This window comes from Xenopus laevis, chromosome 8L (assembly GCF_017654675.1).
Source record: "Xenopus laevis strain J_2021 chromosome 8L, Xenopus_laevis_v10.1, whole genome shotgun sequence".
NCBI lineage: Eukaryota > Metazoa > Chordata > Amphibia > Anura > Pipidae > Xenopus > Xenopus laevis.
Genome location: NC_054385.1, coordinates 65,308,692 through 65,324,136, shown reverse-complemented (window position 1 = coordinate 65,324,136; position 15,445 = coordinate 65,308,692). Strand labels below are relative to the sequence as shown.

General features: G+C 37.8%; 1 protein-coding gene across 3 annotated transcripts in view; it reads left to right on the top strand.

Moving 5' to 3' along the window:
• The first annotated feature begins 295 nt into the window (after positions 1 to 295).
• The window catches only part of tnxb.L (tenascin XB L homeolog), a 45,134-nt gene continuing 29,984 nt past the window's right edge, over positions 296 to 15,445 (top strand). For 2 of the 3 annotated variants that reach the window (XM_041572874.1, XM_041572873.1), the window contains exons 1-7: positions 296 to 378; positions 5,038 to 7,320; positions 7,583 to 7,707; positions 7,942 to 8,092; positions 8,687 to 8,950; positions 11,399 to 13,405; positions 15,334 to 15,423. In XM_041572874.1, the coding sequence (XP_041428808.1) occupies positions 5,160 to 7,320; positions 7,583 to 7,707; positions 7,942 to 8,092; positions 8,687 to 8,950; positions 11,399 to 13,405; positions 15,334 to 15,423 (4,798 nt within the window). In that variant the 5' untranslated portion in view covers positions 296 to 378; positions 5,038 to 5,159. The remainder of the gene's footprint in view (positions 379 to 5,037; positions 7,321 to 7,582; positions 7,708 to 7,941; positions 8,093 to 8,686; positions 8,951 to 11,398; positions 13,406 to 15,333; positions 15,424 to 15,445) is intronic. The other variant, XM_041572875.1, reaches the window with a different exon arrangement.

The following is a 15,445-nucleotide window of genomic DNA, read 5'->3' as shown; positions in this document are numbered from 1 at the left end:
TTCTTCAACTTACTTTTTTTCACACCCTTCTTCATTCCCTCTATCTTTTCTAACCTTTTATTCCAACTTCATCAACTTGACTTTTCCCTTATACTTTGCCCTTTCTATCCTTAACTTTATTTTTTTTCTGGTTCTTCCATTCTCACTTGCTGTATCTTAGGGATTCAGCTGCCTTCATCATGCCCTCTTTCCTGCCTCTGCTCTTCTTTATTTTGTTTTTGAAGGGTTGTCTGGCCCCTCCATCCACATCGACTCCGTGTCCAGATGCAGGGGGGGTGAGAGCTCTCCTCAAACGGCTGGAAGTTTTGGAAAAGTTGGTTCGGGATTTAAAAGGACAGTGTAAAACCCCATGTTGTGCAAATGTACAGACTGGAGCTGGTAAGTGTACCTGAGTTGATGCATCTCTCCCTCTCTAACTCATAGGTTGCCAAACAGTGGGAAAAGTTCCATATTTGCTGAATATTCTGACATGATTACCTACCCCAATTTATAAATGTTACTATCAGCAACACTATTATACAGAACAGGCTGTGCTTAATGAGCAATTAATAATAGCAATCTATATACAACAATATGGTAGTCACGAAACATTTAGGGGCCTATATATTAAACTTCGGGTTTTTTTCTGGTTGAATTTTTTAGAGGAAAAACTCGAATTTTCTGTGGAAAAATAGAAATTTAGATTTTTAGAGATTTATTAAACCTCAAAGCTTCTAAAAATCTGAAAATACTCAACCCAAAAACCCTTCATGTAGATCATGTAGAAGTAAATGGCAGATGTCCCTGAAGTTGTTTCTTAAAAGAGAACTAAACCCCACATTGTGATAAGTCCCCATTGGCCCCACTCCGCTGGCCCCCTCCTTGCTCTCCCCAAAGCACAATCTTACCCCTGAATTCATTTACCTCTAGAAATAGCGACCACACATGCAGAGGGCACCATCTTCTTCTTTTCAGTAATCTTTGTGTCTTCTTCCTCCCCTTTGGCAATTTCCGTCTCTATCAGCACAAGCGCAGTTGTTGCGTACCGGAAGATTGCTCCAACTACGCATGCGCCAATACACCACTTACTTCGAAGAGAAGAAGATCTCCATATGCAGGGGGTGATTGATAAATGAGCTAAATTTGTGGAAGGGAGTTTGGTCTTGTTTTAAGAAATAAATTAGATTCATTCGAGTTATAGTAAATAACCCTCTTAGAGCGCAGGTGCTCATATTCAAAGTCTTTAGTGCAAGGAAAATACTTGGTTATTTGGTTGCCTTGGAACTCCTACTTATTGATAGTATTAATGCTACTTATTGGCACAAAATATGCTTATAGTAAGTGGGTCATAGTAACAGCATTTTTCTGTAATTGGGCATCGTTGCGGGTCATGACATGGAACAGACTGGGGACATTTAGGATTGTGGTACAGTACCAACTATTTTATTGTTGCGAGTCTCTAGTATAGGTTCAGAGTGTGAAGGTGGTATCTGAGTTATAAGCATCACAGTGGTTATGGTGCTACTATTTAGAATGAGTTTTTAATGTATATAATCACGTAATATCTTATAATATAGGGCAGAGTGTAAATATCACAGGTATCTGACTGGCCATTATTATTATATAGGACAACCTGTTTGTATTTAGGGAACAGAAAGTCTTCAAGTTCACTCGGTGAAGAGTTAAAAATCTACGTGATGAGTAAAACAGCAATGGAGAGAATTAAGTAAACAATTTTATAGGCTTTTCATGCAAGCAGAAAATAAAATAATAAAATGAAATATTTTTTCCAATTGACTGATTTTATTCACTAAAGTGCGCAGGTTTCCAGGTGCAAAAACAATTTATTTGAATCATAGTGTCACTTGACACTAACACTGCTGAGTTTGAGCAAAGCCAGTGCACTCTGGCTGCCACATGCCTCTAACTGGTGCCACGTTTGCTGCCTTGCAAATGGCTGTACTGCTCCTTGCATGGATTTTTATAAGAAGGAATGGCCGGTCTCAGAATCCTGGGTCCCTGGACTGTACTTGCATGTACAAAGAGTCAGAGTTGAAAGATGTGTTGCACCCATAGTTTTCATCTATTCGCAGTGAACTGGAGTTGGACCTCTTCTATACAATGTGCTAGATATTGCTAGAAAACCTTATTATTTAAGTCCCGACATTAGTTCTTGTTGATTACTTTAAATTAGTGATGTTTTTAAGCGCTGGGAATTATTCATTGTTTCCTTCTTGCTTTCCAGCCTGGGCTTCGGTTCTCAATAAAATCTGGCGAAGAATGACTTGTGAAAGGGTGGTGACAAGCTCCCGTATTTTGTTTATTTGGCTGTACCAGAGCAATTCACATGCAATGGCTCTTGCTTGGTGCAGGCGCATAGATAAAACTGTACCCTACAACAAAATCTTTTTAGGGCATCACATACCATGGTCTGTCTCTCACATCAGCCTAGACATTCACTGGGCTCTAGTTTAAGGTACCCTAAGAGCCCCTAAATCTGCTATATGCTAACAACCACAACTATATGATAGAAAGCATTTAATTTGGCTCCTTCTCTTTTCCTGTATTATATCTATTGTTAGGATTGGGAGTAGCAGTTCAACAGCTAAAAATGTACTGGTAGGAAACTCTCTAAGGGGTTCATTCTGCACCAAGTACATTACTATTAATAGCTCTCCTTATTCTTATGATATCAGAATGCAGCTAACCAACATTCTTTAAGGAGCAGTATTTTCCTTATCAACATAAGCACCCAATATTACATTGCTGTTAAAATAAGGGAGAGAACTTCCAGCTGTTTCTGAACTGTATCTTGTACCCCCTACAATCAGGCTTTTAGAGGATACTGGGAGTGGTAGCTGAGGAAAAGCTGGAGGACCACACGTTGCCTTATTTGTTTCATTTCTACAAAAAGAGTGCTTTGCATTTCTTAGGTATGAGAAGGCTGGCTTCAGTCACTTTCTGGCTCACATCACTTACAATCGTTGTGCTCCCAGTGGACTCGTAAAACTCTGTTTATCCAAATGCACAGACTGAAGAAATACTCTTGTTTCTGGACAAATTTCAGAGATTTTTCTGTAGGAGGAGAAGATAAAACTAATATTTAAAAGCCTGCCAATTTCAACTTCCCCCATTTATAATTGTCTTTAGAAGTTGGACTTTTGTTTGTCAGATCCATTGCTGATTACATTTAATTGCTCTGCATTTTTGTATAAAAATTACACTTAAACTGGTTTAAACTAAAATAAAAATTGACATTAGGATAATTCTGACAAACTTTCCAGATTATCTAGTAATTTATTAATAATTATTAATAATGTAATTATTATTATTTGGAAAAATAACTGCTGCTGAAAGCTGTCAGTCCCTGTCTGACCATTTATTCTCTGCACTGCTGGTCCTGACTACACCATTGGAACAATGGAGCATGGGTCAGCTCTCCTTGAGTTAAACTATATTTCCCATAGTAGAAACAAATGCCACTCAGCCTGATCAGTAACTAAATGATTGACCCAAAATTACGATGAGCATGTTTTATGTATAAAAAGTTACATTGTGAAATTGAGGTATTACATTTGATCTCTTTTCCGTTCAGCTGAAAGGAGTATTTGATGTTTATTGTTATTCAGTTTAATTTAATGTAGACTGTTATATTATCACTTTGGAATTTCTCTGCATTCATATTAACTCATAGAATGGGACATATACAAGGCAAACTTTGGTGTTCACATTGTTGGGAATTACTTGAATTTTCTTTTTGTTAATGAGTTTGTTGAGATGTCATATTTCAAGTGACCTCATTTCCTATGTAATGGTTTGTATTGTAGCCTATGAGTACGTTTCGCTAGATACAAAATGCGTCAGGCTTTGTTGGTTTTAACAATGTGAAATAATGCGCCATTTAATCTTCAGCTGAGGTGGTTCCTTGGAGTGCTTGCCTTATCGTGTTCTATTTTATTTCCCACAGTGCACTGGACCTCTGTGATTCTCTCACAGTGTGGAAATAGGGCTGGGCTTGACTGTAGGGGAACAGACTACTACATGTACAGACTACTACATGTACTACATGTAGTCAAAACCAGCAGTGCAGAGAGATAGACAGATACTGCTTTCAACTGCAAAAAACGTTAAAATAATAAAAAAACAAGCATTAATGTATATGGGAAATTTGCTTAGATTGGCACTGTAGGTCATCGTTCAGTACTTTTGATTTGCAGTGCATGGATCCTATGTTTATTTCTGGCCTGGGCATTGTCTGCAAGGAGTTTGTGCCTGTGTGGGGCTTCTCTGGTTTCCTCCCACACCTAAAAACAGACAAGCAGGTTAACCTGCTTCTCATGAAGTTGACCCTACTAAATGTGATGGGGACCTTAGCTTCACTGGGGCATGGAGTGATGTTATTGATGAACGCTCTGTCAGCTATAGAAATAACTATATAAAACTATAATTTTAGCTTAAATTCAGAAATAATTTCTGTAAAATGTATTGAAGCTGCTTGTGCATGCTTGTGTTAAAGGAAAAGGTTACAACAAATATGGAGGTACTTTATGTGCATTTGCAAAAGGGCACAGGTTAAAGAGCTGATAACAGATAAGTTCTGTAGAACACAATAGTAAGCCTTTAAAAATGAAAAGAGCATTTACATGGATTATTGTGCACCTTCAAGCTGACATTAGGTATTTTGTATTAGGGGTATTCATAGTAAATTTCTCTGATTAATGTAGAATATAAACTTACATGGATATTATCACTTTGACTTAATAAGTGTACACGGAGTTTTCAGTAGAACGAAACTGCTCTATGGTGCTGTAGTCTAGAATTAAATCAGCTTCTCTAAATTAGAAGAAGCTCACTGACTGTCCAGCTTGAAGTCAAATAAATATGCTTGGCAAATCTCTTTTGCACCAACCTAATGCCATTCTATTTAAGTATAAGCTCTATATTTAATACTATGATACTTTATAATAATTGTCATTGAAGTCAAGTATTATTTAATTTGTATAAAGCTTACAAACAGAAAATGTACCACTTTTTAAATTCCGTTTTCTTCATTTTCAGATGACCCTGCCAGTCACAAATCTCCCTCGTGTCCCCAGCCCATTGAATCTTGCCCTGGGGGTTGTGGAGGGGAAGAACAAGGAATCTGCATTGATGGACAATGTCAGTGCAAAGATGGATACATGGGAGAACATTGCCAGCTGAAAACCTGTCCTGAAGATTGTAATGACCAAGGTCGATGCAAAGATGGTCAATGCGTCTGCTTTCCTGGATACTTTGGAATTGATTGTGGCTCAAAGTCCTGTCCTAATAATTGTCAAAATCATGGACGCTGTGAAAAAGGAGTTTGTATTTGTGATTCTGGGTATTCTGGAGTTGACTGTAGTTCCAGAACCTGCCCCAAAAACTGTTTCAATAGAGGTCGATGTAAAAATGGAGTTTGTATATGTGATCCTGATTATACCGGTCTAGACTGCAGCATGAAAACTTGCCTCAACGACTGTCAAGACCATGGTCGTTGTGAAGATGGAATGTGTGTGTGTTATCCTGGATTCACTGGAGTGGATTGTAGTTCCAGAACTTGTCTCAATGACTGCCAGAATAATGGCAGATGTGAAGATGGAGTTTGTGTTTGTGATTCTGGGTTTTCTGGACCAGATTGTGGGTTTATGAGCTGCCCAGAAGATTGTAATGAGCAGGGCCGATGTGTGTCAGGAGTCTGTATATGTGATAGTGGTTTTATTGGGCCAGACTGTGGAACTAGGGTCTGTTCTCCTGAATGTGAGAGGCGTGGACGTTGTGAGGATGGTGAGTGCATCTGTAACCCTGGATTTACTGGGCCAGACTGTGAGATAAAAACATGTCCTAATGATTGTCATAAACAAGGAATGTGTGTTGATGGAAAATGTGTTTGTGATTCTGAATATACAGGATTAGACTGCCAGTTTAAAAGTTGCCCGAATAAATGCCACAACCGGGGTAGGTGTGAAGATGGAATCTGCATTTGTAATTCTGGATATTCCGGGTCAGATTGTGGGTCAAAAACTTGCCCAAAGAACTGCAGTGGGAATGGGCAGTGTGTAAAGGGCAAATGTATATGTGATCCCGGATTTATTGGGCCAGTTTGTGGAACCAGAGCCTGTTCAGCTGGTTGTAGCAATCATGGGCGCTGTGTGAGAGGGATCTGTGTCTGCTCTCCAGGGTACACTGGGGTGGATTGTGCATCCAGGCTATGCCCCAAAAACTGCAATAACCGAGGCAGGTGTGAAAATGGAGTATGTATATGTGATCCTGAATATACAGGCCTTGATTGTGGATCTAGGAATTGCCCCAACAACTGCAACAGTAAGGGGCAATGTGATGATGGTGTCTGCATTTGTGATCTGGGATATACTGGCCTTGATTGTGCAACTAAATCCTGCTTTAATGATTGCCACCATAGGGGAAGATGTGTAGATGGTGTGTGTATTTGTGAGGCTGGATATACAGGTCTGGATTGTGGCACTCTAAGCTGCCCTGAAGACTGCCACAACAGAGGTCAGTGTGAAAATGGAGTATGTGTCTGTGATCCTGGCTTTACTGGGTTAGATTGTGGTTCAAGGAGTTGTCCCAATAATTGTAATTACCGTGGTCAGTGTGAAGATGGAGAGTGCATTTGTGATTCTGGATATACTGATCATGACTGTGGCTCAAAAACATGTCCTAATAATTGTCAAAACCATGGCCGTTGTGATAATGGGGAGTGCATCTGTGATTCTGGATATGCTGGTACAGACTGTGGATTGAGACCCTGTCCAAACAACTGCCACAACCAGGGACAGTGTGTAGATGGAGTTTGCATTTGTAACTCTGGATACACCGATCTAGACTGTGGGTTGAAAACCTGTCCATATGACTGCCATGACAGAGGTCAATGTGTAAATGGTATATGTATATGTGATTCTGGATATAGTGGTCTAGATTGTGGTTCTGCCTCATGCCCAAATAATTGTCAGAATCATGGAAAATGTGATAATGGAGAGTGTGTTTGTGATTCTGGGTATACTGGTGTGGACTGTGGGACTCAAGCCTGTCCAGAAAACTGTCACATACATGGCCGATGTGAGCAAGGGGTCTGTATCTGCCAGCCTGGATATACAGGGTTGGATTGTAGTTCTAAATCCTGTCCAAAGAACTGTAATGGCAATGGGCAGTGTATAAACGGAAAATGTAACTGTGACTTTGGATTTGCTGGACCGGTTTGTGGAAGCAGAACTTGCCCAGGGAACTGTGGCGGACGAGGAAAATGCATAAATGGGGTCTGTATGTGCAAAAAAGGATATGAAGGAGCTGACTGCAGCATGGGTAAGTAGCCAGCTCTATTTAACTTAAATAATTAGGCTTAGAGTCTCCCACTATGACATACAGTAAAACTATATTGATTATACATTGGTAGTATTTATTTGGCCTTTCCTCTAACATCTTCCAAGGTCTGCATTATTATCCTTTATGGCTAGGCTTCTTTTGCATTTATTTATTTCCAACCATAATGTATCACACACAAATCTACATGTTCTATTTTGATGCAATTTCTTGGGGTTTTTAAGCCAACGATTCTCTGTTGTAGTTGTCACAGAACTTGTAGCAGTTACTGGGCTACATGTAACATCGGTGGAAGAATCTTCAGTAACCATCGAATGGGACCTCCCACAGACTCCTCCAGATTTATATGTCATATCATTTAAAGCAAAGGTATGTTACTACATGTTATCATTCTTTCAGTGTTATAACCTTGTACAGATGGCAAAAAAGATAAACCATAGTGGGTTGGATAGAATTTTCTTTGTAGTTTTTGGATATAAATAAGAATAATAGTGGTCAGATTCCAATTTCTAGGTATTTTCAAGTATTACTAGTGTCATACTATTTAAAGGATGTGCTGCCTGAAACTATTTGAATTGTTCTTGAACTCTTTTTGTCCAACAGAAGGAGAATGGCCTATTAAACAACACAGTGGATGGCTCTCTCACTTCATTTGTTCAGACTGGTCTGGCCTCAGGAGAGGAGTATCTTGTGTCTATACAACCCCAGAAGGGCCTAAGTGTTGGGCCTGATACCACTGTAACTGCTACTACAAGTAAGTATGTAGGCATACAAATTATATTACAATTGCTAAGTCCCACATTTCATATTCTGCATGGACACAAGCTTAATATTTTTTCTCTAAAGCTATTTGCAGAGTGTTACAACTGACTATAATCATACACTGCCTCTCAGTATGAAATACTGACAGAGCAGACTTTATTCTGACTTCATTTGGCTCACACGACTTAGTACAACACAGGACATAACAGGACATAACACTGCATTTATTTCATTGAAAAAAGATGTGATGATCAATTTCAATGGAGGGACATATTACAACATCTGTGTCAAATGTCTAGATAAAATGTTCTCCATCTGTAAATGAACCTCTGTCATCTATAAAATATGCATTTTTTATCAAAAACATAATATCTTTTTCGCAGTGAAAGATATAATGTTTCATATTTATTTTTTTATGTTTCTTTTCGGCAGCACCTTGCCTTCTTATTCTGCATTTTTAAAAGCACTACTTTTTCCATAATGCATCTGTAGGGTCAAATTTGTATTTTAGTTTTCTTTCTGAGAATTAGGTTTGTCAGAATTCCTGCTAGCCTTTAATTTATTTAGCAATGTTTATATTCTTTAGGCATTGAGACTCCTCAGGGACTCCGAGTGACAGAAATCACCACCACCTCTTTCCTTTTAAGATGGGAACGGCCCCAGTCTTTCCCTGATCGGTACATAGTGACACTAGTGTCCCCAAGCGGGAAGGAGAAAAAGCTGAAAGCCCCTGGGAAGGGTGATAGGGTGAGGGTTACTGGACTGGAAGAGGGGACAATTTACAAAGTGATATTGAGAGCAGAAAGGGGACAGGAACAAAGCAGAGGGATGGAGACCACTGCAAATACAGGTAACACGAGGAGGAGAGAAAGGGGCGTGAAAGAAGAAAGTGGCATGAAATGAATGAGGGGATGAATTGTGTTTGGATTGTGATGGTGAAAAAGTAGTGAGACAATTTGGATGTGAGTTGAGGTCATGTAAGTTCTCTGGAACAGTTGTTAGAATGATTAGTTATCATTTTGCATGAATTGTACAATGTTGTTTGCAGGGGAAATCCTACCATTATCTGCTGCAGTGCCATATATAAACATCTGCCCTGGGGTTGCACATGTACTTCCGTTTCCAAACTGGTAATCTCCTACCAGAACCTCAACTCCTCGGCTTTGAATTGTTTTTAGACTAAAGGAGAACTAAAACACAACAATAATCAAGTAGGATAGAAATGCTGCATTTCAGGCTTCTGTATGAGTCCAATTAGCAGTAAAGATCTGTGCCTCTCAATATGCCTCCAGTAGCTCAACATCTTCTTTTCTGCTGATTCATTGCACATGATCTGTGCTGCTATAAGCTTAGGTGCTGATTTACAATGTATAATATATAAAGAAATGTCAGTAGTGATTAGAAATTAATTCAGACCACATACAACTAGTGTGACTTGCGTCAGCCCTTTAGCATCCCTTATGTGACAGGTGAACAAATAGAAGTAGTCCTGTATATCTAGGTAACTCACCAAATAAAGAAAGAGGCCCAGGTGTGCTGCCCTGAACCTTCAGCAAGGTGAGCGGTTCAAACCAGAAAATAGTAGAGCAGGCACTCAGGTAAGGTTTCTGTAGCCTTTAAATTTATATACATTTAGAATTAATGTTGGACAATGACTGGTTCATATTTTGACTTCATACATTTTATTTCTGGGAGTATGCAGCATATAATAATAGGGCTTCCTTGGCAGTAGAACATCATACTGGTGAACCACGTGATCCAACAGTTGGTGTTCTCATACATCACACCAAAGGTCAGGAAAGCAAACGAAAACAAGGATAATGAGATGAAAAAATGGAGAATGTGAATAATAGATTGGCTCTTTTATGTTTTTAGTTACAGGAGGGAGAATTTCGATCCAGTAGTACCTTTTGGACAAGCCTATTATTTATCTTCCTTTAACTCAAACCACTTTGCTTTTCAGATGTGTTCATCATTGGATTTAACATTTATGTTTACTTCTGGTCACTCTAGAATTTGAGAGAAATCATTTTATGTGCATGGTAATTTTAAAAGTGAAGATAAATGAGCCAAGTAAAATGTATGAGGTAAAAACCCTAGAATTGTGATCCCAAATAATTTAAATTAATTCTTAGTATTGTAGGATATACCAGATGATTTCAGTGTGTTAATATTTAGGGGCAGATTTATCAAGCGTCAAATTGAAAATTTTAATTTTTAAATTCGAAATCGAGTTTATCTTAGTGTAATTCGACTAGGGAATTCGATTCGAGTATAAAAATAAATTCTAAATTCGAATTTTGAAGTTTATGTATTTTATTCAAATTCGACTACTTGCCATCTAAAACCTGGCAAATTGGTGTTTTAGCCAATGGGGGGCCTCCTACAATCAATTTGGAGTCATTTGGTGGACTTTTGAAAATCTATTTTTTTTTAATATTTTTGGTGAAAAAACTCGAATCGAATTCGATTCCAGTTTGCAGGTAAATCTATTGACCCGAATTTAAACAATTAAAATTTTTGGTTGTTTTTTTCTGAATTTCAAGTCTATGGGAGTTTATGGGAGTTTTTATAAACACCTATAAACTCTAAATTCTACCCTTGATAAATATGCCCCTTAAAGTTAATTTTGATCTTTTATAAAAACCCTATGATTTTTCAGTTACACTTGGGGGCCTATTTAAAAAAGGTTGGATTTTAGTGGTTTTAAAAGTTTTTGAAACCACGACTAAACACACAAACTCTAAAATGACAAATGTCATGACATTTATTAAAAAATTTGAATCAATAAAGTATGAACGGAAAATTTCGCTGAACGAAATGCTAACAAATATGAATACCTTGAAAAACAGTTCCTATTGAAAAAAATGTTTACTTTGATTTGAAACAGTCTAATTGGATCAGCGCAGCTCCCTTTGGCTTCTATAAGACCTCAACAACTTTTACCTGGCAAAGTTTTGTACTAGAGGTTTTCATGGCTTTTACACTTAATAAATCTCAAATTTTTAGAGCTTTTTTTTTTAAAAAAAATAGAAAACCCACACATTTTTTGAGATTCTTGGAAAAAATTTCCATTGTTAGTAAATGGGCCCCTTAATTATTAAAATATATGTAAAAATCCATGCTTGTTAATATCCTAGGGAAGACTAACATGTATCTCTAAATTCAGCTTATATCACACGATAATGTATTTCCAGTATGTATTTCATATTTTTTTGCTATGCTACCCTCTTAGATTCTTCCCAATTGTTGACTATTAGGGGTTAATTCTTATTTTCTTAATTTGGTGCTTTATTAGCTATTGACAGGGAGCGAAAAAATATAGATGATGAAGAGGCCCGCAAGAAGAAAGGAAAGGTAGTGACCCCCCAACGGGTCGGTCAACTTGAAAAGCCACGATTTTCCGAAGATCATTACGGTACTGCAACAACTGGGCAAGTTCATACTGGAGGTGGAGAAGGCAGTTCAAAAACAAGGGAGATAACAGAGTATATTGCTGAAGACCAAACACAAAAGGGCATACTAAACACCACTAGAAGAACTATCAAAACCACCATTATTACTACATACCACATTCAGAATCAAAAGGAAGGAGGTGTGGTGGATATATTTGATGATACTAAAGATATCAAATATTCACAGCAAAGGACAAAGCATCTAACAGATAGGGAAAAAATAAGCAGCGAGTTGGAAGAGGGTGATTTAGGAGAGATTACAGAAAAGACTGATACAACAAGGGCTGATGTTAAAAAGCTTGTACCTGAGAGCAAAGTGCAAAGTTGGATCACCAGAGGAAAAATTATAGATGCATCTTCTGGAGAGAGACCGCCAATCCGTCTGATACAGGAGAGTAACATAACATCAGTTAATTTAGATAATACGCAGGGAGCTGGACGAGTTGGTTTCTCTCAAACTGACCCCATGAGGCAAAAAACAAGTGATCAATCTGTGGAGGTGGTCACTGGGATCAAAGTTAATTTAGAGAGTACAGAGTCAAAAACATTCTCCCATGACAAATTACCTTTCACTATAAATGAGAAGCTAAAGAAGGAGAGAGGTTCAGGCGGTGCACCAGATAATAGATATGAAATGAGCGCATCTCAAGAATATAGTGATATATCAACAAAAGCACATGCGGAGGGCAGAAACTCTAGAAAAGATAATATAGGGTGGGAGGAAGAGAAATTATTTAATCAGACAGTGGAAGAGAAAAGTGGGAAAAGAAGGCTAGAAGCAGGAATAAAAGATCAGAAACAAAATAAGATGGAAAAGGCATTTTCTGGAGGTTTACACATAAAGGCCGTAATTGAGAACTTACCAACAAAACTATCAGTTTACAATGGGACCTTCATACAACGTCTCGAAAGTTACCTGCGTTCGACTTCTTACCCACTAAGAATTAATCAAACAGTGGAATCTGTGGCTAGAGCAATCTTCCTTTACTTAGTGAAGTATAAACCCAATAGTTTTACAGGAATGGTATATGATCGTCTTCCAGAAAAGACTCCAGGTGCACCAGGAAATATGGATCCTTTTGGAGCAAGTAGACTTCAGGGTAATATGGGGAGTGTTATGGTGGGTAACAAATCAGATCAAACAAAAGAGGTAGAAGTTCTCAAACCAAAGGATAGAAGTGAGTATAGTTCTTCATCTGATCTTCATGAAGTTAATATGAAACTCCTGAGAGAAGACCTTCTGAAAGCCAAAATAACTCATATGGACATTGAAGACGTGCAGGTTGAAAATCCCACTCCAACTAATGACAAAGAAATTACCCCCCAAACGCAACATTACCACAGTAAAAAAATTCCACCAAAACAGCTAAGACCAGAGAATGAGAGATCTGAAATAAAGGAGGGGGAGATAAAAAATGAACACCACATTTCAAGAAGTAAGATTGATGACAGAGTGTCTTTACCGCAAGTGAGAGAGGGTGAGGGAAAAGAAAATAAAGAAAAGGCAACGATATTTAACCATACACATGGGTTTGCTGGTCGATCACCACATCCTACATTGATTAAAATTTCTGGTCCAGGCATTTATGACAGACCAACTATTCTACAGAGTACTCCTACAAGTCTTGTTGTATCCCTAGATGGTATTGGGGTTCTATCTGACAAGGTGATGATTCATTATCGTCCATTTCAAACCATCATGACTGATATTCCACACCAAATGGAGGTTGGTAAAGGAGTTGGAAAAGTGGTGATCAGGGATCTAGAACCAGGGACCACCTACCGCCTTGACATTCATGGGCTATTGAGGGGGCAGTCTTCCAAGTCTTACACATTGATAGCTGACACAGGTACCTACTGGATCACCAACTATAGCTGTCTAGAAATGGGGTCCTTTTAAGAGGCTGTATAAAATGTGCCTGTTCACAAGCTTTCTTGCTTTTCACACTATATGTTTCCTGCTAAAATCCCCAAATTCCTTGTCTCACAGTGGGAATATTATGGGAGGATTGATTGATGAACTCACTGTCTCTTCTTTATTCTTGTAGGATTCTGTAAAATTTTAACCTTTTTCCTCTTTCTATATCAATAAAACTTGCCTAAATTGAGGGGTGTTTAAAATCACCTCCAAATTGCACCAGGGAGTGAAAAATCTTTCTGAATACAAAAGACAAAAAAACAGTGGTTCCCAAACTGTAAATCTGGGCCATCTGGGTGGTCTGGGAGCAGAGGAAGGGGTGACTTAGTGTGAAGGACCTTTAAGGTGAAATCTGGGAAGAATGCCTATTTGTTCTCCTAGACACACCAATATGCATAGCTTGGAGGTCAGTTAGGGAATATCTGAGATGAAAACTTATTTCTGGCCTCAATATTCTTCGATATATGGCTGAATTAATTATGTTTTTGAGTCAATGGGAGCCCTGGCCAAAATTGATCGTCCAAGAGGATTTGAACCATTATACTAAAAATGGATGCTAGTGACCTTCTATTTTGCTTTAATTCTTGTAGATCACTTTTCCTGTACATTGTCTCTTTGCCACATTTCCCACTGAAGGCTCTCATTTTGTAATATCTTCAATCTTAAGTTTTATACCAAGTTTTATCATTCAATCACTCTTTTCTTTTGTAAGTATTCCCTATATGCTCCTTTTAAAAATTGAATAACCTCACAGTTTTACCTCACAGGCCTTCTCTCTTCCTTTGCTGCTCGTTGTCTTCTGATGGTTTGGCAATAAGACACCGCATCTGACCTGCTGATTACACCTTTACTCTTCAGGCAATGTGAAAGCACAAATATATATATCATATTGTACAAGTATGGCATGTTTGTGTATATGGGAAGTGTGTGTGCCAGTGTTTTCATGGCCTATTTGTATGATATATGCATTTGTTTGTGCTTGTTTTGGCAAGGCCAAACAAGAATGTCCACACTGTTCAATACATAGTTATGGAAATATATGCCCCCATTTATACGTTGCATTGCTCCACCTCAGTTAAAATAAAAAATATGCAAAAATACAAAATATGAATGCACCTGTGTATACAGATGCATGTATAGTATATAATATATTTTCTTGAAAAACGTAATTGCCTGGTAATCATGAACGTATGTAAATGTGTTGATGCAACATTAAGCTGTGTGTGTGATCTATGTTAAAGCTGTAAAAAATGCATAGGTTTGTATGATATATATATCAATGAAACAACTTTGCTTTCTTGCAATGATACATTTATTCTGTGTGTATTCAAAATTAAAACAAAAACTGTATATATAAATATGTGTGACTATATATATATCTATATATATGTGTGTATATATGCATACCATATTTAATTAAATTAATCTATAATATACATACATACATCTAGAATTCAAATATATATATACATATTAATGAGCAGGTGAAATAATTTTTTTTTTTTTTGCAAGTGTGGTTTGCATATATGCCCAAAATATATATACACAGTACATATATCAAATATTGATATGTGTGTGCATACAGACTCACATGCTTATGCCCTACATATGTTCACAGCTTTAATGCATGAAATTGTGCACAAAAATGCATGTGATGCATCCTGTGGGGGTTTAGAAGGATATATAGAATTGGGAAAGGAATAAGGGCGAGGGATATAAAAACAATGGGTTGTAAAAATGGAGCATGCCAAAAAATAAGAGAAAGGGATTAAGTCTAGAAAACTCTGTTATTCTGAATACGTTAAATTCCAGAGCAGTTCTAAATAGACTATGTAACACTAATTTCACTCTCACAAACAGCACAAAGATCGACAAAGTTGCCCACTGTGGTGACCACGCAACCAACAATATCCCAAAAAGAGGACATTATAACTACCACGACTTTATCAGGTAAAAATAATATCCTTATTCT